The 19,471-nt window shown below is 44.0% G+C and overlaps 1 protein-coding gene across 1 annotated transcript in view; it reads right to left on the reverse strand.

Moving 5' to 3' along the window:
• LOC144513772 (IQ motif and SEC7 domain-containing protein 1-like) overlaps positions 1-19,471 on the reverse strand; it is a 36,774-nt gene that overhangs the window by 9,588 nt on the left and 7,715 nt on the right. The window contains exons 3-15 of the mRNA XM_078244954.1: positions 16,398-16,565; positions 16,016-16,189; positions 15,308-15,403; positions 15,069-15,180; positions 14,603-15,008; positions 13,733-13,775; positions 12,912-13,639; positions 12,008-12,166; positions 6,835-6,957; positions 5,051-5,217; positions 1,584-1,723; positions 997-1,122; positions 690-789 (exon numbers count right to left, since the gene is read on the reverse strand). Of these exons, the coding sequence (XP_078101080.1) occupies positions 690-789; positions 997-1,122; positions 1,584-1,723; positions 5,051-5,217; positions 6,835-6,957; positions 12,008-12,166; positions 12,912-13,639; positions 13,733-13,775; positions 14,603-15,008; positions 15,069-15,180; positions 15,308-15,403; positions 16,016-16,189; positions 16,398-16,565 (2,542 nt within the window). The remainder of the gene's footprint in view (positions 1-689; positions 790-996; positions 1,123-1,583; positions 1,724-5,050; positions 5,218-6,834; positions 6,958-12,007; positions 12,167-12,911; positions 13,640-13,732; positions 13,776-14,602; positions 15,009-15,068; positions 15,181-15,307; positions 15,404-16,015; positions 16,190-16,397; positions 16,566-19,471) is intronic.

Below are 19,471 nucleotides of genomic sequence, written 5' to 3' on the forward strand. Positions count from 1 at the left end.
ATCCAATGGGCTGTGAATGAACCTTCCCCAGACCCACTCTCAGTAACAACTGAGAGTGGGTCTGGTGTCCACCTGGCTAATTATTTACAGATTGTTGAGAACATTTTCCAACTGGAACAGAGTCTCCAATTTTTGTCCCACGTGTGATTCAGTTGCACAACCGATTAGACTGAGTGACATGTGTCCTCATTTCCAAATGTCTCCGTCTGCGTCCAGACTACAGAGCATCCTGAAGTTTAAACTGTTTCCAAATGTTAAAGTTTTAGAGGCTCGGAGACGCTGCAGTACTGTAGACAGACGCCAGGTGGAAACACAGCAGAAGATATTCATATTTAAACCAAAACACAGCAGTGTGTGTGTGTGTGTGCGTGTGCATGTGCGTGCATGTGTGTGTGTGTGTGTGTGTTGAGGGGTAAAAATAGAGAGTTGAGCGGGTGCAAAAAATAAATAGATATGAAAAATAAAACGGAGAGAAGCTGAGACAGATGGAGGGAGCAGATGGACGAGAGAGAGAGTTTTTTTCACTATGATTTTTTTCTTCCATAAATTCATATATTTCAGTTTACTCAATGAATTGTATGCATGTATTCATTATAATCTCATTTTTAAATTATATTATCCTTGACACTTTGGCAATATTGATTTCCTGAAATTGAGAGACAGAGAAACAGAGAGCTGGCGGTGCTTACAGGTGTTCTGGAAGGTGTGGACCTGCATGTCCACCAAAGGAAACGATTGTCTGAAGTTGTACGTGACTGAACTCTTCTTCTTCTGGAAGATCTTCGTCACCTGAGGACGAGGAAAGAGAGGCAAGATAAAAACGTCATGGAATGAAGAAGAACAGAAAGACATTTTTTTTCAAGACATGAACACCTGTTTCCATATGCTGCTGACAGTTATAAATACTAGAATACATACTGATTACAGTGCTTAACATTACGCACAAACGCACACGCAAGCACGCATGCACGCACGCACGCAGTAAGCATAGATTACCATGAGCAGGTCGTTGAACAGGAAGACTTCTCTCTGGTGGACGCCGCTCCGCTGACCTCGGTTCGGATCGGGAACCTCGAACAGCTGACAGCAGCACACCAACCTGCGGTGAGGCAGAGACAGCACCTGCAAAACACACACACACACACACACACACACACACACACACACACACACACATGAAGTAAAAAGTACAATATTTCTCTCTGAAATGTAGTGGAGTAGAAGTAGAAAGTGGCATGAAAAGCAAAGACTCACATCACAAAGAACAAGTACCTCAACATTTGGACTCAAGTAATGGAGTAAATGTACTCAGTTACATTCCACCACTGTTGTGGCTAGAAGGGATGCAGCTACGCAAAGTTACGCTAACTCTAGCAAAATCTAGGCTAATATAATAATATATTTTAATACTTTCACCCAGGAAACAAGTGTTTTAACTCAAACTACCATTGTGTTCCTAAACCTAACTGCCATCTCCATAGCTGCATCCCATGGATCTGACAGCTGGAGTTACCCACACACAGTAACTTCAGACTATGTGTCCAGATGTTTGCAGGTCTTGTCCAGATGTTTGCGGGTCTTACCGGCTTCTTTCCGACCACCATCCTCTCCACCGCCTGCACCTGAGACACGTGGTCGTCGTTGGTCCGCAGCTCCCATTTCTGGATCCTTCCGTAGATGGCGAGCAGCAGATCTCTGGGGATGTCCTGACCGTTATCAACGCCTGACGGAAAACACACACACACACACACACACACACACACAGACACACACACACAGACACACACACACACACACACACACACACACACACACACACACAGACACACACACACACACACACACACACACACACACACACACACACACACACACACACACACACACACACACACACACACACACAGACACACACACAGACACACACACACACACACACACACACACACACACACACACACACACACACACACACACACACACACACACACACACACACACACACACACACACAGACACACATACATACACTTAGACAACTGTTTTGATTGTTTGTGTCGCCTTTCTGGAGTTTTTTCTTCTGAGTTTTTGTTGCCTTTATCTGACGTTCTTTCACAATTTGTTCTGACGTTTTTTTCCCATAATGTTTTTGTCTCTTTTCTCAGACCATCACCAGCCATTCCCACAGTGTGTGTTTTGGGTCCTGCCAGCACGGCAAACATTTGTCTATATCCTTGACGCTTCCCTTCCTCTGTCTCTGTGTTGGCGTTCTAACCTCTGGTGGATTTGTGAGGACTATGGTTAACTGCTCCTCAGATCTCTGCAGGGTAAATCCAGACAGCTAGCTAGACTATCTGTCCAATCTGAGTTTTCTGTTGCACGACTATTTTACAGCGGCTTGCTGCAGAGCTTAGCACCGCCCAAGATGATTGTGATTGGTTTAAAGAAATGCCAATAAACCAGAGCAGGTTGTTCTCCCATCCAGTAATGCTGTGTGGACTAGCCAGACCCTCCTCTGCAGCGCTGTGGAAGAAGGACTGGCAAAGCAAGACTAGGCAAACATTAGATTGATAAACTATAATCTATAATCTATATATCTATAATTCTTGTCTCTTCCTGAGAGACACACATTATTTTACTTACTAATAAAGATTTGCATACCTGTCAGTGATATGTAGCGAATTCCGTTCTGCAAGTTGTGCAATAATTAGTTAATATAAATGTTAATTAGGCCTATAGTTATTCTAGTCTAATCAGGGCAACGTGATATAATAATAATTAGAATAATAATAACGTCAGTTATTTATTTCACATTTTTACCTAGTCGCAGCAACGTTAAAAACCGCCTGCTCCCGCGGGATACCAATCCCAGCGCGGGCTGCTCTTGTAAAGTTTGTAAATTAGACTTTTACTTATTTTCCTGTTTTTTTCCCGCTGCCTCCTGTTTCTACATTTGTTTCTGGGCCGACTCAACCACAGTTCATTTCTGGATGCCCCTCCCCTTCCTCTCTCTCCGTGTGTTTCTGTTCTCAAACTCCTTCTCTTCAGGAAACAACAACTAACTTGTAGCTAGCGAGCTACACACTAAAAATATCAAGTTTAGTAGAAGATGTGGACGGTTCAACAAGACAGACCTGATTGGTTCTTTCAGGGAATGATTGTAAAGATTTACTAAGAATATGTTTAGGTCATTTCCTCTCTAACTGGGAGGTTTTGGGACTGATTGGTGGGATTGCTGTGGACGAAGTACACACAGAGATACACTGGTAAGAGATAATCAGGTTTAACCATGTATCAGCTCATTTAAATATCTCACGGTACTGTGAGTGTGAACAGTTAACTTCATTTAATATCGGATGAGGAGTTTTTTTTAGCGGGGTGCAAATGTTCCACCAAAACAAGTTCCTTCCTGAGACTATTTAGCAGAGCCCCCGTTGCTGTGTCTGGAGCTCAGCACCACCCAAGACCATTGTGATTGGTTAAAGGTCCTATGACATGCTGCTTTTTGGATGCTTTTATATAGGCCTTAGTGGTCCCCTAATACTGTATCTGAAGTCTCTTTTATATAGACCTTAGTGGTCCCCTAATACTGTATCTGAAGTCTCTTTTATATAGGCCTTAGTGGTCCCCTAATACTGTATCTGAAGTCTCTTTTATATAGGCCTTAGTGGTCCCCTAATACTGTATCTGAAGTCTCTTTTATATAGGCCTTAGTGGTCCCCTAATACTGTATCTGAAGTCTCTTTTATAGAGGCCTTAGTGGTCCCCTAATACTGTATCTGAAGTCTCTTTTATATAGGCCTTAGTGGTCCCCTAATACTGTATCTGAAGTCTCTTTTATAGAGGCCTTAGTGGTCCCCTAATACTGTATCTGAAGTCTCTTTTATATAGGCCTTAGTGGTCCCCTAATACTGTATCTGAAGTCTCTTTTATATAGGCCTTAGTGGTCCCCCTAATACTGTATCTGAAGTCTCTTTTATAGAGGCCTTAGTGGTCCCCTAATACTGTATCTGAAGTCTCTTTATATAGGCCTTAGTGGTCCCCTAATACTGTATCTGAAGTCTCTTTTATATAGGCCTTAGTGGTCCCCTAATACTGTATCTGAAGTCTCTTTTATATAGGCCTTAGTGGTCCCCTAATACTGTATCTGAAGTCTCTTTTATATAGGCCTTAGTGGTCCCCTAATACTGTATCTGAAGTCTCTTTTATAGAGGCCTTAGTGGTCCCCTAATACTGTATCTGAAGTCTCTTTTATATAGACCTTAGTGGTCCCCTAATGCTGTATCTGAAGTCTCTTTTATAGAGGCCTTAGTGGTCCCCTAATACTGTATCTGAAGTCTCTTTTATATAGACCTTAGTGGTCCCCTAATACTGTATCTGAAGTCTCTTTTATATAGGCCTTAGTGGTCCCCTAATACTGTATCTGAAGTCTCTTTTATAGAGGCCTTAGTGGTCCCCTAATACTGTATCTGAAGTCTCTTTTATATAGGCCTTAGTGGTCCCATAATACTGTATCTGAAGTCTCTTTTATATAGACCTTAGTGGTCCCCTAATACTGTATCTGAAGTCTCTTTTATATAGACCTTAGTGGTCCCTCTAATACTGTATCTGAAGTCTCTTTTATATAGACCTTAGTGGTCCCCTAATACTGTATCTGAAGTCTCTTTTATATAGACCTTAGTGGTCCCCTAATACTGTATCTGAAGTCTCTTTTATATAGACCTTAGTGGTCCCCTAATACTGTATCTGAAGTCTCTTTATATAGACCTTAGTGGTCCCCTAATACTGTATCTGAAGTCTCTTTTATAGAGCCAGTCCCACATTGAGCTTTCCTTAGGATGTGCCATTTCTGTGTCTGTAGCTTTAAATGCTATTGAGGAGGAGAGAGGGGGCAAGGTGGAGTTTACACCTATCACCATTTCTAGCCACTGGGGAACCATAGGCAGGCTGGGGGAACTCATATTAATGTTACAATACCTCATAAAGTGAAATCATGCCATGGGACGTTTAACAGAAATGCGTGACTACAAGAGAAGATGCAGTGACTGACCCCGCAGGTTCTTGATGAAGTCCTCCAACTTCATCTTCCTCTCTGGCTTGACATTGGGGCTGTACATGTCCGTGTTGAGGAGGATGATGGCGAAGGCCAGGATGAAGATGGTGTCTGGATTCTGGAACTGCCGGATCAACACCGGGTTACAGACACAGTACCGCTGACTGCAGAGACAGAGAGAGAGAACGGAGGAAACATCAGAAACCTTCACCGGATCCTCTCTGGGACGTGTGGTGTGTGACTCATACTGTACTTTTGTGTAAATAAACAGCAGTGTGTACCTTTTTCTACGCACTGAGCTGTGATTTTCAACGTCACTTCTTGAGAGCCTCCTTGCCGGTTTGGAGAGGCGTAACCATAGTAACCCTTGCCGACCTCGGCTCTAGCGGCATCGCCAGATAACGCTTAAATTACTGAAAAAGGCATCTTACTAGACCAACAGTCGCAGGTGACAAAATCGTAGATTTTAAATGTAGAAATGTAAATTCTTCTCGCTTCTGACGTTCCAGAGCTGCCTGGTTTCTGTCCGTTTGTCTGTTATGAACGTTGTTGTTACATTGCATTGTGGGATATATATGGGTTGGGTATTGTTTGGGTGTTTACTGATACCGGTGTTAAAACGATACTTTTAAAAAGATTTAAAAAGATATGTATGCATTTTAAAAAGAAAAAAAGGAGCAGAAAACGACAGTCGGCGACATTAAAGAACGGCTTGTTTATTGCTAAGGCCATATGGTCAAAATTAGGGCTTCAACTATTTTCATAGTCGATTAATCTGTTAGTTGTTTGATCTATAAAAATGTCAAAACATGGTGAAAAATATGGATCAGTGTTTCCCAAAGCCTAAGAGGACGTCCTCAAATGTCTTGTTTTGTCCAAAACTCAAAGATATTCAGTTTACTGTCACAGAGGAGAGAAGAAACTAGAAGATATTCACATTTAACAAGCTGGAATCAGAGAAATCTTATTTTTTTAATAAAAAAAAAAAAACTAATCGATTAATCAATTCATCGTTGCACCTCTAGTCAAAATTAAATGATTTATTAAAAATGTAATAACTAAAACTTATTTCACCCGTAAATTCCTGTTAAACGACAAAAACAACCACCATGGATGGAAATAGAGTATTTTACAATAACTTTGAATGCACCACGAGGCTGGCGAGGCAAGTTTCAAGTGAACGCACCGTCTGTGTTGTTTTTCAGACAGCGGCAGCTGCAGTCAGACTGTTGGAATCCTCTACAGGGAAATACAGTCACACAGTTTAACGTTAGCTGTCAGCATGTTAACCTTGTTTAATCCAGCTGCTAGCTAACGCTAGGCTAACGTTAGCTGCTGTCAAGTATAGTGTTAACTAGCGTCACATGCAGCGATGCTTCTGTTCCCTCTAACGTCCATTTCAGAGCATCAGAGGGCAGCGCTGGCATTTCATTGGCACCGAAATGAGGCAGCGAAATCCGCCTTACTATTTGGTCCGGTAGATACCGGTTGTAAAGGCACTGGTGCCGTATTAGCACCAGGTGTCGGTACCTGACCCTAGTTATGAACGCTGTCGTTACTACATTGCATTGTGGGATATTTATGCCGGCGTAGTGTCCAGTGTTTGCATACTGGGATATATTTCACTGTAAATAGCATGCAATTCACCAACATTTGGTTTCATATTAAGGTTTCAGACATTCTAAAAATCTCACATACTGTTTTAGCTACTAAATAAGATCTTAGTGGGACCCCTTAACTGCATCCTCTCTGGGAATCAAACCTGCGGCGCAGTTCAGTACCTGAAGGCCTCCACCAGCCGCTCCACCCGCTGAGCTTCACCCTGAACTTTAATCTGAGCCTGGAACTTCCTCAGAGCATCGTCCAGATCCATCCCGGAGAAATCCATCTCGTCCAGAACACAGCTGCAGAACCAGAGAACACGGATCAGCGTCAGCTTAACTCTCACACAAGTCACAAAGTTCTTTTACTCAATTTTTTCTTTAACTTTTGCCGGAATTTGTGGTGGTTTTAAAGGGTCTAAACCTCTCTAAACTCCCAGCTGACTCGTCCCCTCGCACCTAACCCTTGTGTTGTCTTCCCGTCGACCATGCAACGTTTTGTTTTTCTGGGTCAAGATTTACAATTCAAACTTATTTCTAACGTTTCGGTCGACTTTTCGACACTTTTGTCGCTTTTCCTGATGTTTTTGTTGATTATTTCTGCGTTTTTGAAGCTTTTTTTGACATTCTTTTATGAATTTATTTTCAGATGCTATAAAATTGAATAAAACACCCAAATTCAATGAAAGTAGTGACCTGATCATTTATGTTACTTGTGAAGAGCGTTGTATGGAACCATCCATGTTATTATTTTTGACAATTTGGTTGAAAGAAACCCAAAATTTCTGATATAGAAACTTTTCAAAAATGGGTCAAATTAGACCCGAGGACAACAGGAGGGCTAACCGTTGTGTTGTCTTCACCGTCTGCCATGAACTTGTCATTCTGGGTCAAAATTGAAAAATGCGCTTTCTTTGGAACTTTTTCTGACATTTTGTCACTTTTTTATGCTTTTTGCGCTTTTTTAAAATGTTTTTGTCCCTCTTTTCAACACTTGTTTTTGTTCATGGTCAATAAACCTAATTTAAATGGCATTATACCTAATTTTTTACTTTGGAAAAAAAGCTGAAATTATGAATTATTTTGACTAATAGAATAGTTAAGATCAGATGATGTTGAGTGAATCAAAGTTTGGTCAGGATGCTGTTTTGAAAACATTTAAAAAATGTTTTTCAAATGCTGTGAAATTAAATAAAACAACATGGATGCATGGATGTATATGTTCTATGGGTTCCATACAACGTACATGCATACATTCTAGTTATTTGGGGGCAATTTGGTTGTAAGAAACCTATGTTTCTGATATAAAATGGGTAAAATCAGACCCAAGGACAACACAAGGGTTAAAGACTGAGACAGGATTTAGAACCATTTCTTTACACAGAGTTTGTGACCTTGTTATTTTATATATTATATCTCAGTGTTAAAGAAACTGTGCTGAGTCCTGTCTCATCTTTTAAAGAAGTTCGGGAGACTTTGATGACTTAGACAGAAACATTAAATGAAAGTTTCCATCAAGGAGATTTAGGATTAAGCAGAACAGTTTAACCACAATGTATGTTTGTGTTCCTGTCTGTCTGAAGGAGTATTTCAACTCATGCTGGAGGTGTTAACTTTAGCTGAATCTTCAATAGAAACAAGGCGCCGTAATCACCGAGGCTTACCTATATATCATGAACCCAAACACCTCAGCACAGACAGAAAAATATGTCCGCCTGACCAAACTCAAGTAGACCCTTACACACCAACCAGACGGCCAACCGTTGGTTGGCGACGCTGACTTGAGTGTACGCTCTGCACGTAATACGTCTCCATAGCAGCAGGCAGCGCTTCTCTGTATTGTTTCCCAGAAAATGAAAACTGGCAGCTGATAGAACGAACGCGTCACGTGGGTCTTTTTTCTCCGGAAATTCACAGTCAGACTGTCATGGCGTCTCATTCAGAATATGATCTCATATTGGACTAAAATAGTTCACCGAAATGTGTTTCTGAAAACATTTTAAGAGAGAAATAGGCCGTGCAGTTGCTGAATCTGTCTTCATTTCAGATTAACAAAGGTTAGTTTAAAAGATTTTCATCAGATTTTGAGAGGCTCATCCGCTCGCCATTTCGGGGTGAGTCCCGACTGCCCTGTCTCCAACTGAACATGTCAGGTCGGCCAAAATGAAGGCCGACGGCTCCTCCAACGGACGACGGCACGGACACACCGAACAGACTCGAGTCACCGACCTCGCCAGACTGTCCGACGGCCATGTGTCAGTGCCTTTAGGTGTGTTGTTTCTTCAACAATGTCTTCCCTGTGTGTGTGGACGGCATAAATTACCGGGGGGATGGGGAGGTTACAATCCCCCAATGACCAGTGCAACCCCCAAATATCTATAAAACATAAGTGGTTGGCTTTCTCGATTAAATGTAATTGGCAAGGAAAAAAAAAAAATGTTTTCACACAACTGCCCACCTCTGTGTGTTCGTTTTATACATTGGAAGAATGGGCTCTTTTACTCAATCACCGTACATCATTTTCTGATAAAACTGACCACATGCTTCTCGTCTGGCCACATCCCATTTACTAACTTATTGATGCCCAGACCCTCCACAACATCAGCTGTTCATTCCCAAACGTAATAACATGATGCAGAAAGAACAAACTAACAGTATACCGTCATAACTAGATTATAAAACAACAACACCCTAACAGGAAAACAGAGTCAAAAAACCACAAACATATTGGGCTTTAACATGAATGAGACCTGAAATACCACTGTCTCAATTTACACTGCATGAGTTTGTAAGCTGAAAATGCTACCATAACCAGTGGTAAAGTCTATGTGATACACAGGTATATGCTGTATACCCACTAGGACAGGTCAAGGATTTCCATATACCCACTTACAAAAGCGCAATGACACGTAACGATGATTGTTTTGTGACAGAACTTTCACCATCTGTGTTGCGAGTCACTTAGGAACAACAATGGTGCAAATTTGAAATTTGAAATTAACTAATGTGAATCACTATAGACTATAGGAGATATAAAACAAAAGCAAACCTAACTTTCAGTGTTTTGGTAAGCCTGCCACTAAAGTTACTGCCATTTTGAGTGACACTGCAGTAGACGTTAACGTTACAGAAACTACAGGAAATGAGCCAGATGACGCTGATGCTATACGTGGTAACCTTACAAAAAACATATGGGGCTGTCGCTCTGGGCACCCCTCTCTCACTCCCAACTCGTAAAATACTGACGCTTGGTCAGTGTCTCTCAGCGTCAGATACCGACACAAAAATCCCCCTTTAGTGTCTGTAGGGAACACACCGGGCAGAGCAGCAGCTTGATCGTAAGATGATGTAGTATTAAGAGAGACAACCGGAAATAGTAGTATGTAGAGAGACAACAGTAGAGAATAGTATGTAGAGAGACAACAGTAGAGAGTAATATGTAGAGAGGAGTATGAAGAGACAACGGTAGAAAGTAGTATGTACAGAGACAACAGTAGAAAGCAGTATGTAGAGAGACAACAGTAGAGAGTAGTATGTAGAGAGACAACAGTAGAGAGTAGTATGAAGAGAGACAACAGTAGAGAGTAGTATGTAGAACGACAACTGTAGAGAGTAGTATGTAGAGAGACAACAGTAGAGAGTAGTATGTAGAGAGATAACAGTAGAGAGTAGTATGTAGAGAGACAACAGTAGAGAGTAGTATGTAGAGAGACAACAGTAGAGAGTAGTATGTAGAGAGACAACAGTAGAGAGTAGTATGTAGAGAGACAACAGTAGAGAGTAGTATGTAGAGAGACAACAGTAGAGAGTAGTATGAAGAGAGACAACAGTAGAGAGTAGTATGAAGAGACAACAGTAGAGAGTAGTATGTAGAGAGACAACAGTAGAGAGTAGTATGTAGAGAGATAACAGTACAGAGTAGTATGTAGAGAGATAACAGTAGAGAGTAGTATGTAGAGAGACAACAGTAGAGAGTAGTATGTAGAGAGATAACAGTAGAGAGTAGTATGTAGAGAGACAACAGTAGAGAGTAGTATGTAGAGAGACAACAGTAGAGAGTAGTATGTAGAATGACAACAGTAGAGAGTAGTATGTAGAGAGACAACAGTAGAGAGTAGTATGAAGAGAGACAACAGTAGAGAGTAGTATGTAGAACGACAACTGTAGAGAGTAGTATGTAGAGAGACAACAGTAGAGAGTAGTATGTAGAGAGACAACAGTAGAGAGTAGTATGTAGAGAGACAACAGTAGAGAGTAGTATGTAGAGAGACAACAGTAGAGAGTAGTATGAAGAGAGACAACAGTAGAGAGTAGTATGAAGAGACAACAGTAGAGAGTAGTATGTAGAGAGACAACAGTAGAGAGTAGTATGTAGAGAGACAACAGTAGAGAGTAGTATGAAGAGAGACAACAGTAGAGAGTAGTATGAAGAGACAACAGTAGAGAGTAGTATGTAGAGAGACAACAGTAGAGAGTAGTATGTAGAGAGACAACAGTAGAGAGTAGTATGTAGAGAGATAACAGTAGAGAGTAGTATGTAGAGAGACAACAGTAGAGAGTAGTATGTAGAGAGACAACAGTAGAGAGTAGTATGTAGAGAGACAACAGTAGAGAGTAGTATGTAGAGAGACAACAGTAGAGAGTAGTATGTAGAATGACAACAGTAGAGAGTAGTATGTAGAGAGACAACAGTAGAGAGTAGTATGAAGAGAGACAACAGTAGAGAGTAGTATGTAGAACGACAACTGTAGAGAGTAGTATGTAGAGAGACAACAGTAGAGAGTAGTATGTAGAGAGACAACAGTAGAGAGTAGTATGTAGAGAGATAACAGTAGAGAGTAGTATGTAGAATGACAACAGTAGAGAGTAGTATGAAGAGACAACAGTAGAGAGTAGTATGTAGAGAGACAACAGTAGAGAGTAGTATGTAGAGAGACAACAGTAGAGAGTAGTATGTAGAGAGACAACAGTAGAGAGTAGTATGTAGAGAGACAACAGTAGAGAGTAGTATGTAGAGAGACAACAGTAGAGAGTAGTATGTAGAATGACAACAGTAGAGAGTAGTATGTAGAATGACAACAGTAGAGAGTAGTATGTAGAGAGACAACAGTAGAGAGTAGTATGTAGAATGACAACAGTAGAGAGTAGTATGTAGAGAGACAAGTGGGGTTCATGTCCCGTTCCTGTCCCATGTGTCACTAAAACTTAAATGTTTTAACCCCACCCACCATCTTTTCCTAAACTTAACTGTCCCGTTCTTGTGCCGCATGTCAGTTAAGCGTCCCAAAGCGTCAAACAGTGACGCCAAAAGAAAACTTTTTGCGTCAGTAACAAACGCCAAAGGCACACTCACTCAAGAACGTCCTTGTTGAACTGCGACCGGCTGCCCAGGAACTCTCCGATCATCTGGCGGCTCAGCCCTTTCCTCTCCAGGATGAACCTGGCGATGCCCACCGGCGTGTCCGACACAAAGCCTCGCTCAATCAGGTACTGGATCCCCTTCTCCGGCTTCCTGCAGCCCAGACAAGACATGCAGATATAAAACAATATTAAACTGAAACCTTTGACGAAATATGGCAACCATGTTTGTCTTATCTATCAAGAATGTCTTGTAACACATCTTAAAGGGTTACTTCACTAATTTCCAACGTGGACTCTATGTCTCCATGTTTGTGTCTGATGGAACAACAATCTCTGAAACTGATCCAGTATTAAACAAGAACTAAGTTGTAATGTTACCCTACAGGACTAATGTTCAGCAGCAGTTAGCGTCCACTAAAAGTTCTGTTGTTGCTGCTGACAGACTCAGATTATTATTCTAAGTGTCTGACAACATTATGGGATGGATCCCTACAGAGATAGACCTTTTAGTTAAAGAGTAAGATCCTTTTAGTTTACCAAAACCCACCAGACTCCATGTAAATAATCAGGACTTTTAGCGTGTATAGAGCCAGCATATCTCCACCAGACTCCATGTAAATAATCAGGACTTTTAGCGTGTATAGAGCCAGCATATCTCCTCATGTAAATGGGTGAATTAAGGGTTTATTTCAACCAAACCAGAGTGGTGATTGTTGGAACAGTGGAAAGATGAACCAAGACGGCTTTTGATCATGTGAATTTGACATCACATTATTTTTACATTGTTACATATCTTAAGATATTGGTTTAAAAAGATCGTAATAGCAGCTGGAATATATTGCTTGTTAAGTGAGGGATTATTATGCTCAGGTTCAGACAAACACACTCGTACGTACTTGTTGAAGAGGTTGAGTCCGATGCGGTACTGCCGGCGCTGCACCACGTCGTTGTTGAAGGCGGGGGAGTCCCAGCTGTGGCGGCTCTCTCTCTGATAGGTCTGTTTTCCCGCTGTGGCCCCGCCCGCCGGCTCCCGCAGGCTGTCCCGGGACGAGGAGCCGGAGCTGCAGTTGTTGACGGTGGTGTCGTCGTTGGAGTTGGTGGTGGTGGAGTTGACGCTCTCGTTGTCTCCGTCGGAGCAGAGCAGGTGGTGATGCAGCAGCGGGTGGTGCTGCGCCTCCATGTTGGAGGAGGACGAGGAGAGCGGCGAGGGCGTGAGCGGCGGTGGCAGCGGCGTGAGCGGAGGGACAGGGGAGGGCAGCGGGGAAGAGGGGGCTTCTGGGTAGCCGTGGGGGAAGGGTTGGTGGTGCAGGTGGTGGTAGTGGTGCTGGGAGAAGTGTTGAGGGTGTGGGACGTACGGGCCGCCGTGCACGTGGTGCATGTGCAGGATGTGTGGCGTGCTAAACTGCGCGTGGTGGTGGAGGATGGTGGGGAGGTGGGGGATGGGCGGTGGGTGGGGGTGGGGATGGGGGTGAGGCAGTGGGTGTGGCGGCAGTGGGTGTGGCGGCAGTGCTCGCGCCGACGGCATGGCTAGCGGGGCGCTGGCGGGGCTGCGTGTTTGTCCCTGTGCCGTGGCGACCGAGCGGCCGTTTGGTTTGTGTTTGATGGTTCCTTGCGGAGAGTCGGCCTCGCTGCTCCCTCCTCCTCCGCCTCCTCGCTCATCCTCGCCGCTCTCTCCGTCGCCTCCCCCCCCCCTCCTCTCCTGCTCTCCGCCCGGCGCCTCCTGCTCGTACACCAGCCGTCCGATGGAGCCGCGCTCCGACCTGAACAACAAAAGCTCACGTTAAAGAATGTAATTTCATTCATGCTTTACATTTGTGTGTTTTGCTGAGTGACAATAAAGGGAGTCTTGAATCTTGTTCCAGACATGAAGAGCGTAAAGCAGCGGACTCTTTCAACATTTAATATATACATTAATAGAGACGCATCGCTTCATACTCTGAAAGCCACGCCCATCAGAGGGGGAAACATCTCTCCTCTCTCCGTTGACTTGTACTGTGTGAAGGTTTCCTCCTCTTCTATTCTGTCTGCTAGACAACAACAGAAACATGTCTAGAAGCTGCTGTGTGCTGATATTCACTACCAACAGGGTCAAGACCCAGAACTTCAGTTTTTAGAAGCTGCCGACCCCAAAAACTGAGTTTTTATGAAGACCAAAGAAACGGACGTGAGGAATCAGCAGAGAGAATGGAGAGACACTAAGCTTGTGTTATGTCAGACGTTACGTTGCAGCAAACATTTAGTTACCAAGTCAGTTTTAGCCTAACTATCTGTCTGTAAGTTAAGCTAACACACGTAACGTTGGGCATATCGTTAGTTTAGTGCAGGGCTTCTCAAAGTCCGAACGACAAGTCAATCCGGATCATAAACCCCATGTTATAAACACAAAACCTTATGAAGTGTAAATTGTTCTACTTTTAAATACATTTTATACTGATCAATAAATTGTTAGTGAGGTTGAATTTACAGTAGTGGTGTAACGGACCGTAGTTGATCTCCCTCTCCCTAAAAACATGAACAGGTGAAACTGAATGAATCCCTCTGAGGATATGGGTGGGTTCATAACATCTCGAGCATCAAGCAGCCCTACCTGTCACTCATGTCCACGGAGCTGTCACTGGGCGGTTCGATGGTCAGGACGGGGAGGTGTCCCCCCCCCCCTCCCCCCCCTGCCCTCCCTCTGTACTCCCCCCGACACTCGGTGCACGGCGTGCTGCTCCTCCGGCTTGCGGCGCCGCTGCCTCCCTCCGTCTCCCGGCTGTCCTCCCTCCCCACCCCTCGCCCGCCTCCCCCCCCCCAGTACTCCGTGTCGGAGCTGGAGGCGGGGTGGGACAGCGGCGAGGACGGTGGGCGGGACAGCGGCGAGGACGGGAGGCAGCCGTCGTCCATGTAGAGCGTGACGTCGCTGAAGGAAGTGGCGGTGCTGTCGGCATGCACGCCTCCTGGCCGGCCCGCCACGCGGCGGGGGTGAGCGGTGGTGTTTCGCCATGCACACTGTCTGTAATCTTCATCCTCGTCTTCCTCCTCATCCTCCTCCTCCTCTTCCTCCTCTTCATCTCCCTCCTCGTCCTCCTCGTCTTCCTCTCCATCTCCGCCGGCGTCCTGTGAGTCTTCGCGGCCGGTCTGGCACGTGAGCGAGTCGTCGATGGAGTCGGCCAAAGACTTCACCTGCAGAACGAGATGCACTTTTTTTTTTATCTCGTTCCCATTACAGACATGTTTTAGATATTATTACAAGAAAAAAAAAGAAAAAGATTGAAAAAGCAAAATGATGAAGATTAGCATGTGTGTGTACCTGCTTTGAGAATGAGTCGTCCATGTCTGCCGCGGTATCTGCACCCGGCTGACCTGCCGAACCCTGACCCTGGGGATGCCGCTCATCAAACGAGTACTGCACGCACACACACACACACACACACACACACACACACACAAACTTTATTTATAGTGTCCGATCCTAACAGGAGTTATCTCAGGACACTTCACACATACTTTACTATAATTGTGTGTGTGTGTGTGTGTGTGTGTGTGTGTCTTTATGTGTGTGTGTGCATGTGTGTATGCGTGTGTGTATCTAAGACTCATTGTTGTCTACCATTGAGAACCTTGGGGAAAAATGCAAGCTCATTGTGCTAGTGTTTGGTAGTCGAGGTCACGTACATAGGCTGGCGATCTGTGGACTTTGCATTGGGGGGGGGTATTTAAAACAGGGGCCAAACAGTTGGCAAAGTACTGTTCAATCTCAGCAACTACAGGAAGCATGTTTATTTGGAAAAGGACCCATAGAATTGTATAATTCATAACAATGTGCTAATTAGTTTTAATCTGTTCAGGAAATTAGATTCCTAATGAAATTTTACTTGCAATATGGAATCAAATAAAGTATATAATGTGTGTGTGTGTGTATGTGCATGCGTGCGTGTGTGAGTGTGTGTGCATGTGTGTGTGCGTGTGTGTGTGTGTGTGTGTGTGTGCGTGTGTGTGCATGTGTGTGTGTGTGTACCTGCATCCTCATGTTGGACAGGATGATGCGGCGGGTCATCCTGCTCTCCGAGGCCGAGCTGCGAAGCCTCTCGAAGTTCTTGTTCATGCGGTACTGCCTGAATGCCGTCTGGATCGTCCTTGCCGCCCGCCGGGACACAAACTGCCCGCCGTACTTCCTCTCCAGCATCTCCACCTGTCACAAAGCACCGTCACACACAGGCATGGTTAAACAGTTAAGGATTATATCTATGGACTCTACCCTAGATATTAGGGTTTATATCTATGGACTGTAGCCTAGATATTAAACAGTTAGGGTTTATGGTCTGTACCTTAGATATTAAACAGTTAGGGTTTATGGTCTGTACCTTAGATATTAAACAGTTAGGGTTTATGGTCTGTACCTTCTTGTCCTGGAGGTCCGTAGAGAGCTCATAGCTGTCGGATAGCGCCTTGCAGCGTTTGCTCTCCTCCTCCTCTTGCTTTCGGAGCGCCAGGCTGGCCGGCTGGTGGCGGCTGCGCTGAGCCCAGGCGAGGCTCGCCGGGCTGGGGGGGGAGACGGGAGAGCTGCCCTAAAGGGAGGGGGGGAGAGAGACAGGTTATTAATTAATTAATTAATTAATGTTAATGTTAATGTTTGATTAATGTTTATTCTGGGGAGGCTGACTAAGGCTACATCCACAACGCTACGTTTCCCAGCTCCAGTAGCAGAACTAATCTCCATCTATATTAACATGGAAACTTGGTAAAAGATATTTGTTTTTAAACCAAAACGTAGCAGATATAGCCTGAGTTCCCAGATTGTTTTGGAGTTAACGCCTATGCAGACCACCTGACTACTGCTCTTATTTGATCCTCCTCTGTTAGAGCTGCAGAGTTCAGTGTGAAGGTGTTGACCTCCAAACAGACACACTGGCTGGCACGCTGCCCGGCTAACAGTTAGCCTGGGAACCATTTCAACCATAGCATGCTAATGTTTTGAATTCCCTTACACTTTAACACATTAATTGTAACCCTAACCCATCAGGGGAGGCTGAATCACTATGCACTGTAATAAAACCCAAGTTGGGAAGTTCACCTGCTGCCTTAGAAACGTGAGTAAACACAATATGAAGATGAGCTTTGTTTCAACTCAAAAAGCTAAGTTATACGAGTCGTTTAACTATATGTTGTTTAAACTTGATACTCTGAGTTAAAACAACTAACTATGTTACATTACCCATTCTACTTAGACATATTCCTTATCCTGACTAATAATGGCAAGTTTGACAGTTCCCTTAAACTTCACGTGGTTACTTTATAAAAAAACCTCATATTATGCTCATTTTTAGGTTCATAATTGTATTTACAGGTTGTACCAGAATAGGTTTATGTAGTTTAATTTGAATTAACTAGGTAAGGACTACTAGCCAGTCAGAAGCAGAGTATGGGGACATGCCCTGACAGTACCTAGGTAAGGACTACTAGCCAGTCAGAAGCAGAGTATGGGGACATGCCCTGACAGTACCTAGGTAAGGACTACTAGCCAGTCAGAAGCAGAGTATGGGGGCCCTGACAGTACCTAGGTAAGGACTACTAGCCAGTCAGAAGCAGAGTATGAGGGCGTGCCCTGACAGTACCTAGGTAAGGACTACTAGCCAGTCAGAAGCAGAGTATGGGGACATGCCCTGACAGTACCTAGGTAAGGACTACTAGCCAGTCAGAAGCAGAGTATGAGGGCGTGTCCTGACAGTACCTAGGTAAGGACTACTAGCCAGTCAGAAGCAGAGTATGAGGGCGTGCCCTGACAGTAGCTAGGTAAGGACTACTAGCCAGTCAGAAGCAGAGTATGAGGGCGTGCCCTGACAGTAGCTAGGTAAGGACTACTAGCCAGTCAGAAGCAGAGTATGAGGGCGTGCCCTGACAGTAGCTAGGTAAGGACTACTAACCAGTCAGAAGCAGAGTATGAGGGCCCTGACAGTAGCTAGGTAAGGACTACTAGCCAGTCAGAAGCAGAGTATGAGGGTGTGTCCTGACAGTACCTAGGTAAGGACTACTAGCCAGTCAGAAGCAGAGTATGAGGGCGTGCCCTGACAGTACCTAGGTAAGGACTACTAGCCAGTCAGAAGCAGAGTATGAGGGCGTGCCCTGACAGTACCTGGGTAAGGACTACTAGCCAGTCAGAAGCAGAGTATGAGGATGTGCCCTGACAGTACCTAGGTAAGGACTACTAGCCAGTCAGAAGCAGAGTATGAGGGCGTGTCCTGACAGTAGCTAGGTAAGGACTACTAGCCAGTCAGAAGCAGAGTATGAGGGCGTGCACTGACAGTAGCGAGGCAAGCATTATAACGTGTTACAGATGACGAGCGTTTGTCTCTGAAGTAAAGGCTGGACTACAATAGAGCTGTTTGGAGCAGTTTGTGAACAGTGTTTTCTGTTGGAGATGGTAAGTCCCTTTGGGGTGGACTTTGGGCTTTTTCACTTTGTAAAACTATAACATGCACAAAAAGATATATAACACAATAAAGGAAAGGGAAACCACCAAATAGCATAATATGAACACTTTAAGTTTCTGAGCTTCAGTCTCATTGCTATTGCTAGCAGTGCGTTCTTTAGAGGAGGCAGGTGGTGAGGAGATCTGGGTCCTTAGGGCGCTTTCACACCTGTAGTTCGGTGGACGATTCTGGGGTGCAGCACAAGTTGCAGCATTGTTGCATTTTTCATTTGGTTGGGTTTGCTTTCACACTGCACTTTGTCAAACGTACCAAACACTGGAACACATCTCATGCGATCGAAGTGGTCACCTGTTTATTGGACAGAATATCTGAAACTCGCCGACACTTGTGCTCTCAGAAATAATGGAGCAAGAGCACATTTAATACGTCTTGGGTTTTCTAGTTCTGCTGTAGTGTTTGTAATATTTGAAAAGAAGTTGAACAATGTGAATTGTGTGAAAGTTTGAAGCTGCAGGCTAGTAAATGCTCTGTTGGTTCTCTTCCTGTGTTCGGGTCGGATCATGTTCTCACCTGAAGTGAGCTGAACTCTAGTTCACTTGGAAGAGAACCGAGACTCCCGTTTATTAAGGGACCAGAGTTGGGATGAGCTTTCCCACTGAGCAAGCAACTTCTGTGGACGTACAAAACAGGTTGAAATCCCGTCCGTCCGTCCAGGCCATGATTTGAATGTCCATTGACAGCCAGAATTAGTTGATTAACGACACTGGGAAATGATGTCCTGTCAGGCTATAATCTAGACGTCCACTAACAGCCAGAACTAGTTGAGAATAGACGTTGACGCTGGCTATAATCTGAATGTCCATTGACAACCAGAATTAGTTGATAAATAACACTGAGAAAAATAGCAAAGAAAAAAGATCCCAGTTGTGGTGGAGAGACAGCATGGCTAAGAGACAGCATGGCTAAGAGACAGCATGGCTAATGTAACGGGAATCTGAAAAGTGTCATTACTAGGGTTAGGGTTAAAAAACACAAAACTGTTC

Source organism: Sander vitreus, unplaced genomic scaffold (assembly GCF_031162955.1).
Source record: "Sander vitreus isolate 19-12246 unplaced genomic scaffold, sanVit1 ctg344_0, whole genome shotgun sequence".
Lineage (NCBI taxonomy): Eukaryota > Metazoa > Chordata > Actinopteri > Perciformes > Percidae > Sander > Sander vitreus.